General features: G+C 36.2%; 1 protein-coding gene across 1 annotated transcript; it reads left to right on the plus strand.

Annotated features, from left to right (window-relative positions):
• Positions 1 to 13,221: 13,221 nt before the first annotated feature.
• LOC112757941 (protein phosphatase 2C 32) lies at positions 13,222 to 18,281 on the plus strand. Its single transcript, XM_025806483.2, has 4 exons — positions 13,222 to 16,062; positions 16,888 to 17,001; positions 17,291 to 17,555; positions 18,037 to 18,281. Exons 1-4 carry the CDS (start codon positions 13,969 to 13,971, stop codon positions 18,150 to 18,152), a joined length of 2,589 nt encoding a protein of 862 aa, XP_025662268.1. The 5' UTR covers positions 13,222 to 13,968; the 3' UTR covers positions 18,153 to 18,281.
• Positions 18,282 to 18,545: the final 264 nt, after the last annotated feature.

An 18,545-nucleotide genomic window follows, 5' to 3' on the forward strand; every position in this document is an offset into this window, starting at 1 on the left:
TTCGGGTGTACTTTTGTCTATTTTTCCTTTTACAAAACAATAATTCAATCTAAAAAGGTTTACAACTTTCATAAAAAAAATCACAAATTTTGTAAATAACAGTAGTTATACCTAATAAAATTTTAAGTTTTAAACAATGGTATTTAGATATAAATCTCACTAGGGAGTCAATGAAAAATCTTGACAAATGTGTATAAATTATTTAGCCCAATAAGAATAAATAATAAAAACCCTTCCATAGATTACTCTAAATTCAAAAACTCTCATTCAGTTATTTCACATCAAATTTTTAAAAATTCAATTAATTATTTCAAAAAAAATAATCATTCAAAATTCTAATTCTTTTTCAACCGACGGCCACTCGCACCTTCATCAATAATCATCCCACTTCACCTTAGCTACTTGGTTTGCTACACGTCACTCACCTTTAGTAAAAATAACCATCCACTTAAGAATAAAAATAATCATCCGCATACCTAATGAATTGAACATCCAACATATTTTAATTATATATAATTAAACTCAATCCAGTCAAAATAATCATCTACATAAAAATTAAAATAACCATCCGCATACCTACTAAAATGATAATCCTAAATTGACCATTAGATACGTTAAAATATCACATTTACACTAAGAATAAATATCTCATTTACATGAAAAATAAACATCTACATGCATATATAAAACTTCTGTCTCCCAGCATCGGTCTGCGCATCCAGCATCGATCTATCCATACGCTTCTCCGATGACGCTGCAGTCGCCAACATCATGCTTGTCGTCGTTGTTTCGTGCCGACGATGCGTCTGGCTAAAAGTACAGAAAATTTTGTTGTCGGACGTTGTTCAGCCACGTCGGAGCTGGTCCTCCATCATGGAATGAAATTCTTTGATTCTGTTCTGTTCAATCTTAGTGGTTGGAATTAGGAAAGGCCGTACAAAATAAGTTGATGGAAAGGCACACATGGATTTCATATATTAATGGATTATGGTCATGGAGATATATCTCATATATACATGCAAACCAAATCTACAATTTCGACACATGAAATCTATGCAATAGAAGAAACTCAGGAATAATAGACCTGTGGTAGGCTTTAGTGACCTAATCTCGTGGCTCGTCTCTCGCTTTCTTCTTCGTTAAGGGATTTATCAAGTCCAGCCTCGAAAACCGCGTTACGTATCAGTTTGTTTCACTCTTCAGAAGTTTCTTACTGGAGTTAGGGTACAACTTGGTTTTCAGCGAATTGCTTCTTGCACTGGCGATTCCGTTGGTTTCAGCGGCACTGATGAGAGAGGACGGAGAGAGAGAGAGAGAGAGAGAGATCGATTGGAGGTATTCGTAACTATTTGGAATCTTTATTTGCTTTAAATTTAAAATTGAAAATAATTTTGTAATTAATTAATCATTTAATGTTAATTTCAAAAATACTCTATTGTAGATATTGTACGCTAATTACATCGGCTCTTCATACTTTCTTTTTAGAATATTTATGATGAAAAACTTTTGGGGCCAGTGATTTTTAGCCATCATTTGACCGTATAAACACTAAATTATCATTAATAAATAAATTTTATTAATTCATGTGTGTAAATTCTGAAAAATGTGGGTACAAACTATATTGATTCATATTTACAAAATCTAATAAATATAGGTGTAAATTATATGTTTTTTATAGTATTGTTCATATATAATTACAGATAAATTTAAACTTCTTTATAAAGAAATAACTCAATTTAAAGTATTTTAAAATTGATAAAATATGGTTCCATAATTATTTATGTTTCATATATAATTATCAGTAGTTCAATTAGAAGAAAACAATAATATGTAATACTTTTAGAATTGATAAAATATAGTTCTATAGTTGTTTAATATTTTATAAGTTAACACTATGTTAAGTTTTGATCCATTTAAAGATTCATATATTTAGTTTGGTCAAAGGGATTGATCTTTTATAAATTATAATATGTACAAACAATATGTTAGATACAAAACTTTTTTATTGTGACTAAAATCTCAAAACAATTAGATTAGTCTAATTATTATAAATAAAAATATTTTTTTTGCAGAGTTTTATTTCATCAAATTTAAAACCTTATAAGATATTATCAAATATGGTTATAAATTATTTAATATTTTAATTATAGTTGTGTGTACTTTAATCCTATGAGCAATCAATTAAGTGCCATGATTAGACTCGCTATAAACACGAAGATTTTCACTGTTATCTAAAAAAAACAATTTTTTTTATAAATAACAGTGATCATTAGTAGTTGTGGTAATTATATATAAGAATAATTTGTAAACGTTTACTGTGAATATTGAACACATCAAATCAATTTGTAAATAATGTGCTTGCATGATATTTCTTTTTATAAATACGGAGTTGTCCATGAGATTTCTTTTTTATTAAACTATACCCATATGTTTAATAAGCAAGAAACTAAACAAATAGAACACAGCTAGATTTGCTACCCCATAATTCAATTGATATGATGCTTGATGCTACATGGCAATATAGATATTCTTGGATTTTTGTATTTCTGATCCATGGGTCACTTTTTTTTTAATCAAATATAAGGAGACTCAAACGGTCAAACTTACGATTTTTAGGTAAATATAAAAAAATTATGCCGTTTAAGCTATAGTTCGTTTAGTATCCATTACTTACCTAAAACTTATAGTTTTAATCAACAAAATTAATATCATATTTTAACTTGCTAAGTAATATCTTCTTTAGTTATATTTAACATGTTTTTCTAATTTTAAATAATGATTTGAACAGAAGTTATATTTTGCAAATTATATAAGTCAAACATAAATGAAAAACTGTTAATAGAAAAAGTGTTTATATTCATCTAATTTCTCCTAGTTGAAATCAGTAAGGGATTGATATTATTTTTCTAAGTTTAATAGTAAATGTCTTGACATCAGGCTTTTTTTAATTAAATAAATAAAAAAAATATTAATTCCTTAATTACGCATGCATCAAAATAATTTTAAGAATACGTAGCCCCATCTCATGCAAATTATCCACGAAATGGGTTTATCTACCAACTCCGAGGAGCCACCCACGAAATGGACATCTCAGGCCCAGTCTCCGCGAATTGGATCAATACCCTGGCAGTACACGCGAATTGGAACGAGATGGACAATTCTAGCGGGTCAGACGCGAAATGGAACCAAATCAGTTGTACTCCACACGAAATGGAGCCCGGAATTCGCTATATAAAAGGGCATGGCAGACAGTTTGCAAGCATGGTTGGAAATTTATGTTGTGTGACGGAAAAATTCAACTCCAACAACTCTCTCTTATCTCCATGTCTTTCCCTTCTTTGTAAAATTCTGTAGTTGGTATTTTGCTGTGTCTATAGCCACCGAAAATGTGTACGTTATCGTATATCCTAATGGAAAAATTTCTCTCACATCTGAAGGTGTTACATTTGTTTGTGATGATTCACTGTGGATAATGATTCCTCCACAGACGTCGTTGGAAGAGCTGAAGAATGTAATACTCATGAATACCGGTCTAGTCGGAAAGAAGGAAATCACGAAGTTGACTTACAGAATGCCGGTTGCAGTTGCCAACTCGTTTGCATATCAGAAAATGCAGATTAAATCTGACCAATAAGTTTCGACGATGTTTTCTTATCATCGGAGCATTGAAAGTATCTACTCGTTGAAACTATGTGTGTGTCTCCAAGATGTTGGTGGAAGCTCCTCTAGTTCTAATAATGTGGTACAACCTGAAAATTTTGGACACATTCAACACCTTTGTGACGCACGGACAAGCAGCAGGAAATCGTTTTCCATGTCCTCCCCCTTCTAACCGAGTTGCATCCCCAGAAGGTATTGTTGGTGGGTTGGCAAACACTTCCGACGAAGATGAGATCGAAGATGATAGTGGTGAAGAAGCAGAAGTAGTTCCTGAAACCCAACCCATTTACCACGAGAGGGATCTTCCGAGTCGTGTTGAATCGGTTGGTGGATCAAGCGGTACTCCAGGTCACTATCTGTCTTTAAATCTCGGTGCAATGGGTTCGACCACCGCTGAAGACACACCTAGCAACTACACATGGAATAAAAAGTACATGACCCTAAATACTACCTAGACTCCACTAATGGTGGTCGTGACCCAATCTCCCACCTGTACCATATGAAGGTGCTCAAATGTCACGGCGAGGACGACGTCGTCCTCCTCCATGGAAGGATCAGCCCCTGTGAATGAAAGACGTCGCCCCTGCATGAAGGAGACATCGTAACCTGGACGTAGAGATGACACTGCGGTGTCGGCGATAGATGCGGATCTCCTCCTTGCAATTAGGGATTGTGTACCACCGCCTTGGGATGATCCACCAACCTCATAGCTACTCTGGTGTGGCATGAATTGCTGCATGGAACTTGGCTAAGGTTGGTCTCCGGCCATGTAAGGTTGAGGGTAGTAGAAATCTCCATGAAGAGGAGGTTGGTGCTGTGGATCATGTGCTTTGACCTCTGGCTCATCTTGTGGCCGATCTTATTCGGGAAACTCTGCCTCTTCGAACCCCATCCCAGAAACTCCTTGATGTCTTTCTCGTCGTGTTCGTCGGTGCCTACAGTCTTGTGGAACATCAGGTAACCTTACCGCCGGTGCTCTTCCATACTCTGCCGGTACACCAGGAGGAATGTCATCGGTCCGCGGATCATGCAATGCTTCCGGGGCGGATAGAAACCTCCGGGTCCTGTCACAGTACCACCTATAGTAATCCTGACTGGGACGCAAGGTGTCGGCCCGATCAATGTGCATATGATATGCCTCGGTACGTCGGCTAGCCCATACCTCAAACCAAGTTGACAGGCGGATGGGCCACCACCCATCGTCATTTCGGGCCGACTGTCGATGAAATGTGTCGATATTCAGCGGAGGGTTGGGTAGTCCTTGTCTTCCCCAAATTGACGCAACACTCTGTCAATATTGAGAATTTCAATCCACCAGAATAATATTAGAGGTACAACCGAGTGGTAGAAGTCTCCATGAGGATGGCCGAGAAATTTAGCAAGCACTCTCGACAGAATACGAGGATCCATGTACGGCATCCAATTAAACTGCAAGCAGCGGACTATAACGTAAACACATATTAAAAACATCACCATAGCTGAATATCAACAAAGCATAAACCGTACCTCGTCCACTTGCAGATTGTCCAACCTTAGGCGGTACTTGAGTAGGTGTTGCCAGCATAGTCATTGTGTCCCTTCTTTCCCGCCCACCTGATAGAAAACTAATACGTGCAAATAAGTCGTATAGTAAACAGCAAACAAAAATGTATCATGTAATGAAAGTGAACAGGATATGCAAAAAATTACCACACCTTGTAGCTAACGGAAAAGTATGTGGCGTCGTCACATCTGATGCCCAGAACGATAGCCTATAATAAATCCACGACATTAACAACGTATGACTGCCAGCCATACCTTCGACGGTGTAATCTGTTGCCAAGCACATGGCTCGATATAGCCAACAAAGACATGCGCTCCCCAACTATAAGTGCCGATGGCATCAAAATTGGCCAACAAAGGTAGGTAGCGAACGTGGACTGTATTGTTGGCCTTGTCCGGTAGTAGCACACCGTCCAACAAATACAAAATGTAACAACAGGCATACTGGATCATGACATCATCTACTGCATCAAGCGGCATCTGTTGAAGACGACTTCTGATCCACTTCAGCCTTATGTTGTACTTCGTTGTCCCTACATGTCCGGGTAGAACATCACCAAGTAGCTCTTCACATCATTGCCACATATCTCTCTGGTGAAACTTGCTCCATGACCTTAGAGTACCACTAACAGGCTCGCCATCAATGGGTAACCCTAACTGCATAGCCACATCCTCTACTGTTATGGTACACTCACCCCACGGGAGATGAAATGTGTGCGTCTCGGGTCGCCATCGTTCAACAAATGCACTTATCAGCGAATTGTCATACTCAAAACACCTTATTAATGGCGCATAATAGAATCCTGCTCGTCGTAAATATGGTTCAAGTCTCTACCGCCTGAGATCCATGCTTGGATCCACCGGCTCCGACGTGAAAACATCAACAAGTGTGCCATGCGGCGTCAGAACACGTGCGAGCTGCAACATCGAAACTGGAATACCACACTTAAGTTTACACTAGCAAATATTAAATAATGATAGAGACAAATAACAAAATTAACCACACATGACACTAACCTTATGAATCAAATGCGCGGCAATATGCACTTCGTCTAACCGATTAGGATTTTCTTCCACGTTCATACCACTATCATCGCCCATGTTATACTTTTATATTCAAACCACAATACAAAAATATTAGCCAAAACTCACTTTTTTCCCTCTTTTCCACGGTTTACAATTCTTAACCCTCTCTTCCACTATTTTTCAATGCATGAAGCACTTGGTCTCCTACCCCGTCTGTCCTTTATATACACACACCAATTCATCAACCCCAACTTTGCCACCCCATGCACCCATAATGCATGCATGTACGAGGATGATGCACTGGAAACTTGCAGCCTTCAACAAAAACCCATACCATTTTGTTGCTGCCGCCATTGTTGTGGCCATTTCGTGGGCACCGCAATGGAAATGATCCAATTCGCGGTGCCAGCCACGCCTTGGCTCAATTCGTGGTCGCCTCACCTGCAATGCCCATTTTGCTGCCGCCGCCATTGACATGTCCCATCTCGTGGATGTCATAATTGAGTTGGACTTCCACGCAGATTTGTCAGTTAATCTCTCCATTTCGTAGGCGATTCCTCGGAGTTAGTAGGCAAACTCATTTTGTGAGTGATTTACATGACATGATGCTGCGTATTTTTAAAATTATTTTCATGCATGCGTAATTGAAGAATTAATATATTTTTTTTATTTTAATAAAAAAGCCTTGACATCAAATCTTTATTTTTTAACTTCTTCATGAATTCTACTAAAATTTGTGGATATCAAATCTTCCGCTTTAGTTTATCTTTGTGAAAAAATTTATCTAATTTTGGCATATCACTTTCGGGCTCCGACACCTATTATAAACAAATAAAATTTAGTTTCAACAAATATTTAGGTCGAATATTTTTTTATTAATTCAAATTTTAATATGTATAACTAGAAGAGTTTAGAAATTTTCATTTAATTTAGTCTTTTCCTCCCTAAGTTTTGGCTCTAGGTTTTTTCCCAAACAACTTACAAATATATTTAGGAGTAAATTAAAATGTCATATATAATCAAATAGCAAACAACTTCATTAGAATTATAATTTTTATAAGAATTTTTATAGATCGAGTTAAATTAAATTTGTTTTGATCCGAATCTGACTCTAAATATTCACTAAATCTATTTTTAATACCTTAAATATTAGGTACAATTAAATATAAAAACTATTCACGTAATTTTGTTAAATTGTTTAACTTTATTAAAAAAATAAATTTTTAATAATTAATATCAAAATTTTTATACCAAAAGTTTTAGGATTTAAAGGAGATAATTTCACAACAAAGGGAACATAAATAGTAAAAAAATAATATTATCTGTTGTGAAATGAATAAATAAATAAGAAAGATGTAAATATAAAATAGAGAAATAAATATGCTCTTATCTCACTATAATATAAGTAATCTATATATTTATAGATATTATAATTATTGTAGTTTAAAACCACATAGAAATAAAAGAGAAGGAGAGAGTAATATTTGTAACATAAGAAAGGAGAGAGAATTGTTTTTATTACTTGTACGTATATGGCTTCAGATCATGTCCTATTCACAGATCATGTCCTATTTATACATGTATGAAGGGTTTATTTTTCAACCTTCATTTAATGAGATTCTCTTAGTAACATGATCATTTATCATGGAAAAAGGTTGAACCATTCAATGGACATCCACTTTTGTTCTTATCACAACACTCCCCCTTGAATGTCCATTTAGGATTATTGCCTCGTTAAAACCTTACTAAAGAAAAACCCAGTGGAAAAAAAACCTTAATGAAGGAAAAAGAGTACAATATCCTTTGTGATGGAGACTGCCTCATTAAAAACCTTGTCAAGAAAAATCCAATGGGAAAAAAACCTGACTAAGGAAAAAAGAGTACAGTCTCCCCCTCTTGCTGACATCATTTAGTGTCTCGAAATCTGCGCATCCCAATCTCATGTACCAATCTTTCAAAGAAGGATTTTGGGAGTGACTTTGTGAATAAATCTGCCAGATTGTCACTTGAACGGATCTGTTGGACATCAACTGTCCCTTGATTTTGAAGATCATGAGTGAAGAAGAATTTGGGAGAAATATGCTTTGTTCTATCGCCTTTGATGTATCCGCCTTTTAAGTTGAGCAATGCATGCTGTATTATCTTCAAACAGGACAGTTGGAGCTATCTTATGATCAATCAGTCCACATGATGACAGAATATATTGAATCAGACTCCTCAGCCAAAAACACTCGCGACTAGCTTCATGAATCGCCAGTATTTCAGCATGATTAGAGGAGGTTGCTGCTATCGTCTGTTTCGTGGACCTCCATGATATAGCTGTACCACCATATGTGAACAGGTATCCTATTTGAGATCTCTCTTTATGTGGATCAGACAAGTATCTGGCATCTGCATAGCCAACTAGTTGTGACTTGGATCCATAGGGATAAAACAATCCCATATCAACCGTTCCATGAAAATATCGAAAAATTTGTTTGATTCCACTCCAATGTCTTCTGTTGGAAAGGAACTATATCTTGCTAGTAAATTCACCGCGAATGATATATCAGGTCGCGTATTATTAGCAAGATACATTAGCGCTCCAATGGCACTAAGATATGGTACTTCAGGACCAAGGATATCTTCATTCTCTTCTTTAGGACGGAATTGATCCTTTTCCACATCTAAAGATCTTACAATCATTGGGGTACTTAATGGATGTGACTTATCCATATAAAATCTTTTCAAGATATTTTCTGTGTATGTTGTTTGATGAATAAAGATCCCATTTTTTGTATGTTCGATCTGCAGGCCGAGACAAAATTTAGTCTTTCCAAGATCTTTCATCTCAAACTCTTCCTTTAGAGTTTTCATAATTGTTGGAATCTCTTCAGGAGTTCCAATGATATTTAAATCATCAACGTACACAGCAATAATAATGAATCCAGATGCAGTTTTCTTAATGAAAACAAAGGGGCATATATCATCATTCTTGAATCCGTTTTTGGCTAGATACTCAATAAGACGATTATACCACATTCGTCCAGATTACTTTAAACCATATAAAGATCTTTACAATTTAACTGAGTATAGCCCCTGCGAATATTCATTGGATGGTTTAGATATCTTTAGACCTTCAGGGACTTTCATATAGATATCCCGATCTAATGAGCCGTATAAGTAGGCTGTTACCACATCCATTAAATGCATTTGTAGTTTATGATATGCAGATAAACTGACCAAATAACGCAATGTTATCGCATCCACTACAGGGGAATACGTTTTTTCATAATCTATACCGGGCCTTTGTGAAAAACTTTGTGCCACAAGTCGGGCTTTGTAGCGCACAACTTCATTTTTCTCATTTCGTTTTCTCACAAATACCCATCGGTATCCAACAGGTTTTACATCTTCTGGTGTACGGACTACAGGTCCAAATACTTCACGTTTTGCAAGTGAGTCTAACTCAGCCTTCATGGCTTCTTCCCATTTTGGCCAATTATTTCTTTGTCGACATTCTTCGACTGATCTTGGCTCAAGATCCATACTTTCATACATGATATTTAATGCCACATTATATGCAAATATTTCATTGACAATTGTCTTATTTCGGTCTCATTTCTCTCCTGTAAAGACATAATTTATCGAGATCTCATCATTTTTACAATTTTCAGGTACCTGAACGTCTTCTGGCGTTAAAATTATATCAGAATTTTGGACAACTGCAGGTGTCTTTACTGTGTCTTTTTCAACAGGAATAGTATTTACCTCTTTTTTTCTTTCGAGGATTTTTATCTTTGGAACCGACAGGCCTGCCACGCTTCTGGCGTGTATTTGCTTCAGTGGCTATTTGTCCTACTGGGACATCAATTCGAATTGGGGCATTTTTCGTCCTACCATGCTTCTGATGGGAATTTGCTTCAGTGGGTACTTGTTCTACTGGGACATCAATTCGAATTGGGGCATTTTCCGCTGGTATATAAGATTTGGTTATCCTCTTTGTATCGAAAAATGCATCAGGCAATTCATTTGCTATTCTTTGCAAATGTATCATCTTTTGAACTTCTAGTTCACATTGCCCTAATCGAGGATCTAAATGCATCAACGATGACGCATTCCAATTAAGTTCCTTTTCAAGAAGCTTATTTTCTCCCCCTAATATTGAAAATTTTGATTCATCAAAATGACAATCCGCAAACCGGGCTTTAAATACATCTCCCGTTTGTATCTCAAGATACCTTACTATAGAGGGAGAATCATATCCAACATATATCCCCAATTTTATTTGGGGTCCCATTTTGGTGCAATTAGGTGGTGCAATGGGAACATATATCGCACACCCGAATATTCTTAAATGGGAAACATTTGGCTGCTGGCCAAAAGCTAGTTGCATAGGAGAGAACTGATGGTAACTCGTTGGCCTCAAATGAATAAGTGCTGTGGCATGTAAAATAGCATGCCCCAAACCGAGGTTGGGAGATTTGTTCTCATAAGTAAGGGTCTAGCAATCAATTGGAGGCGTTTAAAAAGTGATTCTGCTAACTCATTTTGTGTGTGAACATAAGCTACTGGATGTTCAACACTTATTCCATTAGCCATACAATAAGCATCAAAAGCTTGGGAAGTAAATTCACCAGCATTATCAAGACGAATTGCTTTGATTGGTTTTTCTGGAAATTGTGCTTTTAATTGAATAATTTGAGCCAGTAATCTCGCAAACGCTAGATTGCGAGAGGACAATAAGCATACATGTGACCATCTCGAAGATGCGTCTATCAGGACCATAAAATATCTAAAAGATCCACATGGTGGATGAATAGGTCCACATATATCACCTTGAATCCTTTCTAGAATTCAGGGGACTCAAATCCAACATTTACTAGTGATGGTCTTAAAATTAACTTTCCCTGAGAACATGCAACACAACAAAATTCACTAGTTTTAAGAATCTTCTGGTTCTTTAGTGAATGTCCATGTGAGTTTTCAATAATTCTCCTCATCATGGTTATTCCCGGATGATCCAATCGGTCGTGCCAAGTTATGAAATCATTTGGACTAGTAAACTTCTGGTTTACAATGGCATGTGATTCAATTGCACTAATCTTGGTATAATATAACCCAGATGAAAGTTAGGGTAATTTTTCTAATATAACTTTCTTATTTGAATCATGAGTTGTGATACATAAATACTCATGATTTCCCTCGTTCATTGTCTCAACATGATATCCATTTCGACGAATATCTTTAAAGCTCAACAAGTTTCTTAGAGACTTGGTAGATAATAGTGCATTATTTATTATGAATTTTGTTCCTCCGGGAAACAAAATTATAGCTCTTCCGGAGCCTTCTATCACATTGCCCGAGACAATAATAGTATTAACATACTCTTCTTTTGGCACAAGATGGGTAAATATATATTACTTTTAAGAATAGTGTGCGAACTTGCACTATTCGCAAGGCAAATATCTTCAGAATATGTCCTTGCCATTTTTCTTCAAAAACAAATAATAATAATAATAAAATGAGTAAAAGTACATGCACAGTAAAATTATTCATATGAATACTTAACAAACACACATATTAAACTATTTCATCATTGATCAAATAGCCAATATTTCTTTCAGAATCCTCAAAGAAATTAGATACATCATAATGAGTGGTGAAATTTTCATAATTTGAAACAAAATTTGTTTCCTTTTCTTTGTCATCCTTTTTCAAGGATGCTTGATAAAGATCAACTAGGTGCCTTGGGATACGACAGATACGTGACCAATGGCCCTTTCCACCACAACGGAAGCATTTATCCTCAATTGATTTACTTTGTCCATTATTTCTTTTTTTTATCCCACTTCTGGTGAGATCCTCTCTTTTAAACATAATTCCTTTTCCTTCCATAATTTTTCTTGTTACTAAAACCTTGCCATTTACCTCTTATGGGGTAGTTTGCCGCATTTACTTCAGGAAATGGGGCGGCGCCAGCTGGGCGCGCTTCATGATTCTTTTAAGAGTAACTCATTGTTGCGCTCAACAACAAGAAGGCAAGAAATTAGCTCAAAAAAATTTTTTAAATCTTTTTTCTCGATTGCTACTGCAAGAGCACATTCGAGGCATGGAAGGTCGAAAAAGTTTTTCCTAACATATCGGGTTTGAGGAAGTATCACATGATTGTACCTTTCTTCAAGGTCTTTCCACAGATCTGCAGGATCTTTTAATGTGGGATATTCATTTTTCAATCATACGTCAAGATGACGATGAAGAAAAATCATGGCCTTGGCTTTATCCTTTTGGGATGCATTATTTTTAACCTTAATGGTATCTCCAAGATCCATTGAATCAAGATGGATTTCAGCATTTAATATCCATGATAAATAATTATTTCTAGATATATAAAGAGCATTGAATTCAAGATGAGAGAGTTTCGACATAATGAAAATTTGTTACCTGAGTCTTCTGTAAAAATTTGATCAGAGTCTCGTGCTGATAACGTGTTGTGAAATAAATAAATAAATAAGGAAGACGTAAATATAAAATAGAAAAATAAATATGTTCTTATCTCACTATAATATAAGTAATATATATATATATATTTATAGATATTATAATTATTGTAGTTTAAAACCACACAGAAATAAAAGAGAATGAGTGAGTAATATTTGTAACACAAGAAAGGAGAGAGAATTGTTTTTATTACTTGTACGTGTATGGCTTCAGATCATGTCCTATTTATACATGTATGAAGGGTTTATTTTTTAACTTTCATTTAATGAGATTCTTTTGGTAACATGATCATTTATCATGAAAAAAGGTTAAATCATTCAATGGACATCCACTTTTGTTCTTATCACAACATTATCTTCCTTTTGTTTACTAAATATTTATTTGTGAAAAAAAAAAGTTGAGTTATTTGATATGGAGTAGTAGAGTAAATATTAGTACCAATTATTCTATAATTAAACTCTAATTTTTAATTTATTATTTTAATATTTATTTCGTTTACTTATTGCAAAGGCAGAAGAAACCCCAAATTTCCTCTTTCTGCTGCGTCTTGTCTTCTCTTATTTTCTCTTCTCGTCTCTCGCGTTGCTTTCCTCATTAGTCAAACCGCATACTCCTCCATTTCACACCTCTTCCCCCTCTTAACTTCTTCCATTAAAATCCTCGCTTGCTCTCTCCCTCTGAACCTCCGCCATTCAATTTCTGCACTCCAACACTGTTCCCTCCATAAAGTTTATATTTCTCGGCTAAAAATAGAAACAAATAACAAGAAAAAACATGATTTTCAAAATGGGACCGGTGCGTTTGTTTCTGATGTCTTCAATTCACTGTGTTTAGTGCTCTTAGATCCGTTTGCAAGTGTGCCCCGATCCACAACTTCATTCATGTGGAGTGCCCACAAGGTTAGATCGTTAACATTCTTGTGCAAAAACCTGACTTTGCTGCTTTAAGTATTCACTCGATGGTGTTCTTTCGTTTGATTCACACCCACTTCGCAAGATAGTGTTTTGGCTTCTTTTTATGCTAGCTTTTTCCCAAACATCACATGGGTTGCATCGCTCTCAGCTTAGGAATTTGATGGTTATGATGGTCATGATGATTACAATGATGGTGCATGGTCACCTGTGTAATCACAGCAATAAAGGGTTTATGCTGTTTTTGAGAAGTGGCTTTCTTGTTTGTGTATCTGTTTGCTAATGTTGCTAAGGTACAGAAACATTGTATTGGCCTCTCTGTGTATCAGGGGTGTTTGCTTTTGCAATAATGGGTAATGGAACTTCTCGCGTTTTTAGCTGTTTGGTGCCATATAACGGCAAGAATGGGGTTGATTTGGAGTTTTTGGAGCCATTAGATGAAGGTTTAGGCCACTCCTTTTGTTATGTGAGGCCATCCATTTTTGAATCTCCTGCTATTACCCCATCAAATTCTGAGAGGTTTACACTAGATTCTAGCACCCTTGATTCGGAGACATTGAGTGGGTCATTTAGGAATGATGGCATTGAAGATTCTTCTGCCACACACAAGCCAGGGAAGAACTTACCTGAAACCACATTCAAAACAATCTCAGGGGCTTCGGTCAGTGCCAATGTTTCAACTGCCAGGACCGGTAACCAGAATGCACTACTTGCTAGTAATTTCCTAGAACCTGCTGCGTCGTTTGAGGGAACTGCCTCATTTGCTGCAATCCCTTTGCAGCCTGTTCCCCGTGGCTCTGGACCTTTGAATGGCTTCATGTCTGGACCTTTGGAGAGGGGTTTTGCCTCTGGTCCTTTGGATAAGGGTGGTGGTTTCATGTCTGGGCCAATGGAGAAGGGGGTTATGTCTGGTCCTCTTGATGCCACTGACAAATCCAACTTCTCCGCACCACTTGCTCGTGGTCGCCGAAGGCCGCACCTCCACCGCCTGATGAGAAGTGTAAGTGGACCTATGAGAAACTCTCTTTCTCGGACTTTCTCTAAGCATTCGATGGGTGGTAGTTGGATGCAACGGTTATTCCTTCACCCCGTGACTCAACTAGCTTGGAATTCCAAAGAGGCAAAGTTTCGGCCTGAAGTCTCAAGAGATTGTGTTGAATTTGAGTATAAACAAACCCACAATTTGCAGTGGGCTCATGGCAAGGCTGGTGAAGATAGGGTGCATGTTGTACTTTCTGAAGAACAAGGGTGGCTGTTTATTGGGATATATGACGGTTTTAGTGGACCAGATGCACCTGATTTTCTGATGAGCAATCTTTATAGATTTATAGACAAGGAATTAGAGGGATTGCTCTGGCATTATGAATATAATACCGTCAATCCACTTGAACCCGAAGTCCATAAAAGAGTGAATGCAATGGTTCCTCCAGAATGCAAAGGAGAGGAAATGTCAGAAAGTTCTTGCTGTTTGGAAGATTCTTGTCCAGCTAAGGTCAAGGATCAATCATCTAGCAGCGAGATAGTGGAGGAAAACACTGACGTTAAGGTGAATGTGGAACAGCTTAATTGTGGAAGTCCTAGTATCTCCCGATTGGATGGTCAAGGTAGAAAAAGCATGAAACTTTATGAGTTACTTCAGATGGAATCTTGGGACGAACAGGGTTTTCTGTCAGTCTCAGAGCAAGGTAAGGATTCTTCCATTGCTAGGGAAATAACACAAGAAGATAGACCTAGACATCAGGATGAAGGCCCTACTACATCAGGAGAAAATGGAGGCACTGGATTTAGTTCAAACAACCAAGTTCCTGTTGCTACTTTTTCTGTTAAAGGACAAAGGCAGGATCCGAGAAAATCGTATATCAGTATGAAAATCAGAAATATGTACAGGAAGCAGAAGTCCTTGCGCAAAAACCTTTTTCCTTGGAATTATGATTGGCATAGGGAAGAAGCCTGTGTTGACAAGAAAATAGTAGAAACCTTGGGGCCTATTAGAAAATGCAAGTCTGGAGTAGATCATAGTGCAGTTTTAAGAGCAATGGCACAAGCTCTTGAAAGAACAGAAGAAGCATACATGGACATGGTTGAGAATAATCTAGATAAAAATCCAGAGCTTGCCTTAATGGGATCTTGTGTTTTAGTGATGTTAATGAAGGATCAGGATGTTTATGTAATGAATGTTGGAGACAGCCGTGTAATTTTGGCGCAAGAAAGACCAAATGATCGTCATCCCAATCCAAGCTTCATCAAGGATGACGTGAGGCATAGAAATCGATCTAGAGAATCATTAGTTGGCATGGAGCTGGATAGAATTTCAGAGGAGTCTCCAATGCACAACATAAACAGTCGTCTTAACATGATGAACAAAAACAGAGAGATTTCCCTTTGTGGACTGAAAATGAGGGCTGTTCAGCTTTCAACAGATCACAGCACAAGTATTGAAGAGGTGTGTTTCCTTCTTTTTTTCAGAAAAAGAAATGTTTTTGTTGATCAATGAAGTAAATAACAAATGGTATTTATTTTGAGAAGCTAAGGAATTGTGATCACATCTTGAAATTCTGAAATGTGATCCACTAGACATACATTAGTTATTGAATTACGTTCTACTTCTTGGTGCTTGCATGTGTATGTGTGAGTTGTTCATGTCCCTGCACATGTATTTTCAACAATTTATTCATATTTGTTAACATGGGGGGATTTTGAATTTGACCTTTCAAACACTGAAATTCTTGCTTCTGGGAGATACTGAGGAGAACATTTTCCATGATTAGCTGCAGCTATATGGATCAGAAGTAATTGTTAATTTTTGTCATTTGGATTTCCCTGTTATTCAATAGACAGTTATATACTATAACAAAAATTTGGAGAAGCCTTTCATTTGTAGACAATATGATCTATATTATGTATGAAATTTGAATAATTTTGTTTATGTTTCAGTTTTTTCTGTCTCATTGGCTTTTATTCATATTTCATCATCATAATATTTTTTACTATCCCCTTTTTTATGAGCAATGTCTGCATATTTTTATATCCATGATTTACACATGCAACACATATTGCAGTCAAGAACAAGATTGACCTTATTATTTAGATTAGATAGTTTGATTGAAACTTCTAAAAATGGATAAGAGCAAATTAAAAGGAAAAGTTTGTGTGGTGCTATATATGAACATAATTAGTTATAAGCCTTTACTAGAAAGAAAAGTTTTCGTATTTTTAAGATGTTGGTTTTATTCCTTTGCTGATTATTTTTTTTCAATTTTTCTTGCAGGAAGTGTTTAGAATAAGAGCAGAACACCCAGATGATAATCAAGCCATATTCAATGATAGAGTGAAAGGACAATTAAAAGTCACCAGAGCATTTGGTGCCGGATTCCTGAAGAGGGTCAGTTGATCTTCTGACTTTGGCTATCTGAAATTTAGTTTGCTGTACTCCTTTTGTATATAGCTTATTGGTATGGAGTCTATTTGTGTGCATCTTTTATATATATATATATATATATACAATTTACGTCGCTCATAACTTAATTAAGGATAATGGTATATTAAATAATGATTTTTGAGTGTGCTAATTGTTCAACACAATGCTGCCTATATGTTGCTGGCTATAGGTTGCTTTGAGGAATATGCATAGTTCTTCAAACCTTTTTACTAACTTGAATCGTATTATTTAGCCATCTTTCAATGAACCTCTACTGGAGATGTTTCGAGTTGATTATGTGGGCAATGCTCCTTACCTAAGTTGCACATCTTCCGTTGTTCATCATCGGCTTTGCTCAAGTGATCGGTTCTTGGTACTATCCTCCGATGGGCTTTACCAATATTTCAGCAATGAAGAGGTAGTTGCCCATGTTACGTGGTTCATGGAAAATGTCCCCGGTGGCGATCCTGCTCAATATCTTATCGCGGAGCTTCTTCTCCGTGCTGCTAAGAAGAATGGTCAGTTTTTTACACACTTTGAAGCTTCTTATCTTGAATATCAGAAATAACAATAGATACCTAATCTTAGGTTTTCATGTGCTAACAAAAAAAGGATACCTAATTTGTTAACTAAAGTTTGGTTGGGAATGGACGTATGGTAATTAAAATATAGTTTTCACTCGGTAGTTAATCAGATCTAACGTAGCTTCTACATGAGGACTTTACCTGTAACAAATACTATGACATTATACTATCTGTTGGGTTTAGTGTCAGAAGCATTTCAAGTATTCCAAAAATATCGGTGTTCCAGTAGTTTTAGCTATTGATCTCAATCATAAAATATATACATGATTGAGATCAATGGTTAAAACCACGAGAGTACTTGAAAATTTCCCTAGCTGTTATGCCAATATGACAAAATCTTGTGAGAGAATAAATTATTCTTGGCTCAATTGATTTGGTTCTTATATATCTATATATTTATTGATAAATTTTGTAGGAATGGATTTTCATGAATTGCTTGATATTCCTCATGGAGATAGGCGTAAATATCATGATGATGTATCTGTTATGGTGGTTTCTTTGGAGGGAAGGATATGGAGATCATCGGGATAATTTTTTCTCTTCTCTTTTTTGCTCCAATCATTTTGAATAATTATTATCTATTTAATTCTTGGCTAGCTGCCTTCAAATTTGCTTGTTGCCTATGATAATGAATGTAGCAATTTTGGGTTACAAGTAAAATGACTTGACAAATCAAATCTAGGTTATGAAAAAGTGTTTTAACGGGGAAAAGAAAAGGAAAAAAATGGTTGGTGATACTATATTTTAGAAAATTTTCTTATTGAAAATGTCAATTAAATTTCCGAGCCGTAAAATATGGTTATGTCTGCAGTTGACTTGGGATTGAATAGATTGGACAAAAATGGTAGTTACTAGGTTCTTTAAACCAATCAATAATATGGAAGTTCCACTGGGAATGAAGTTCATTAAATTACACTTTCCCCG

Source organism: Arachis hypogaea, chromosome 16 (genome assembly GCF_003086295.3).
Source record: "Arachis hypogaea cultivar Tifrunner chromosome 16, arahy.Tifrunner.gnm2.J5K5, whole genome shotgun sequence".
Classification (NCBI taxonomy): domain Eukaryota; kingdom Viridiplantae; phylum Streptophyta; class Magnoliopsida; order Fabales; family Fabaceae; genus Arachis; species Arachis hypogaea.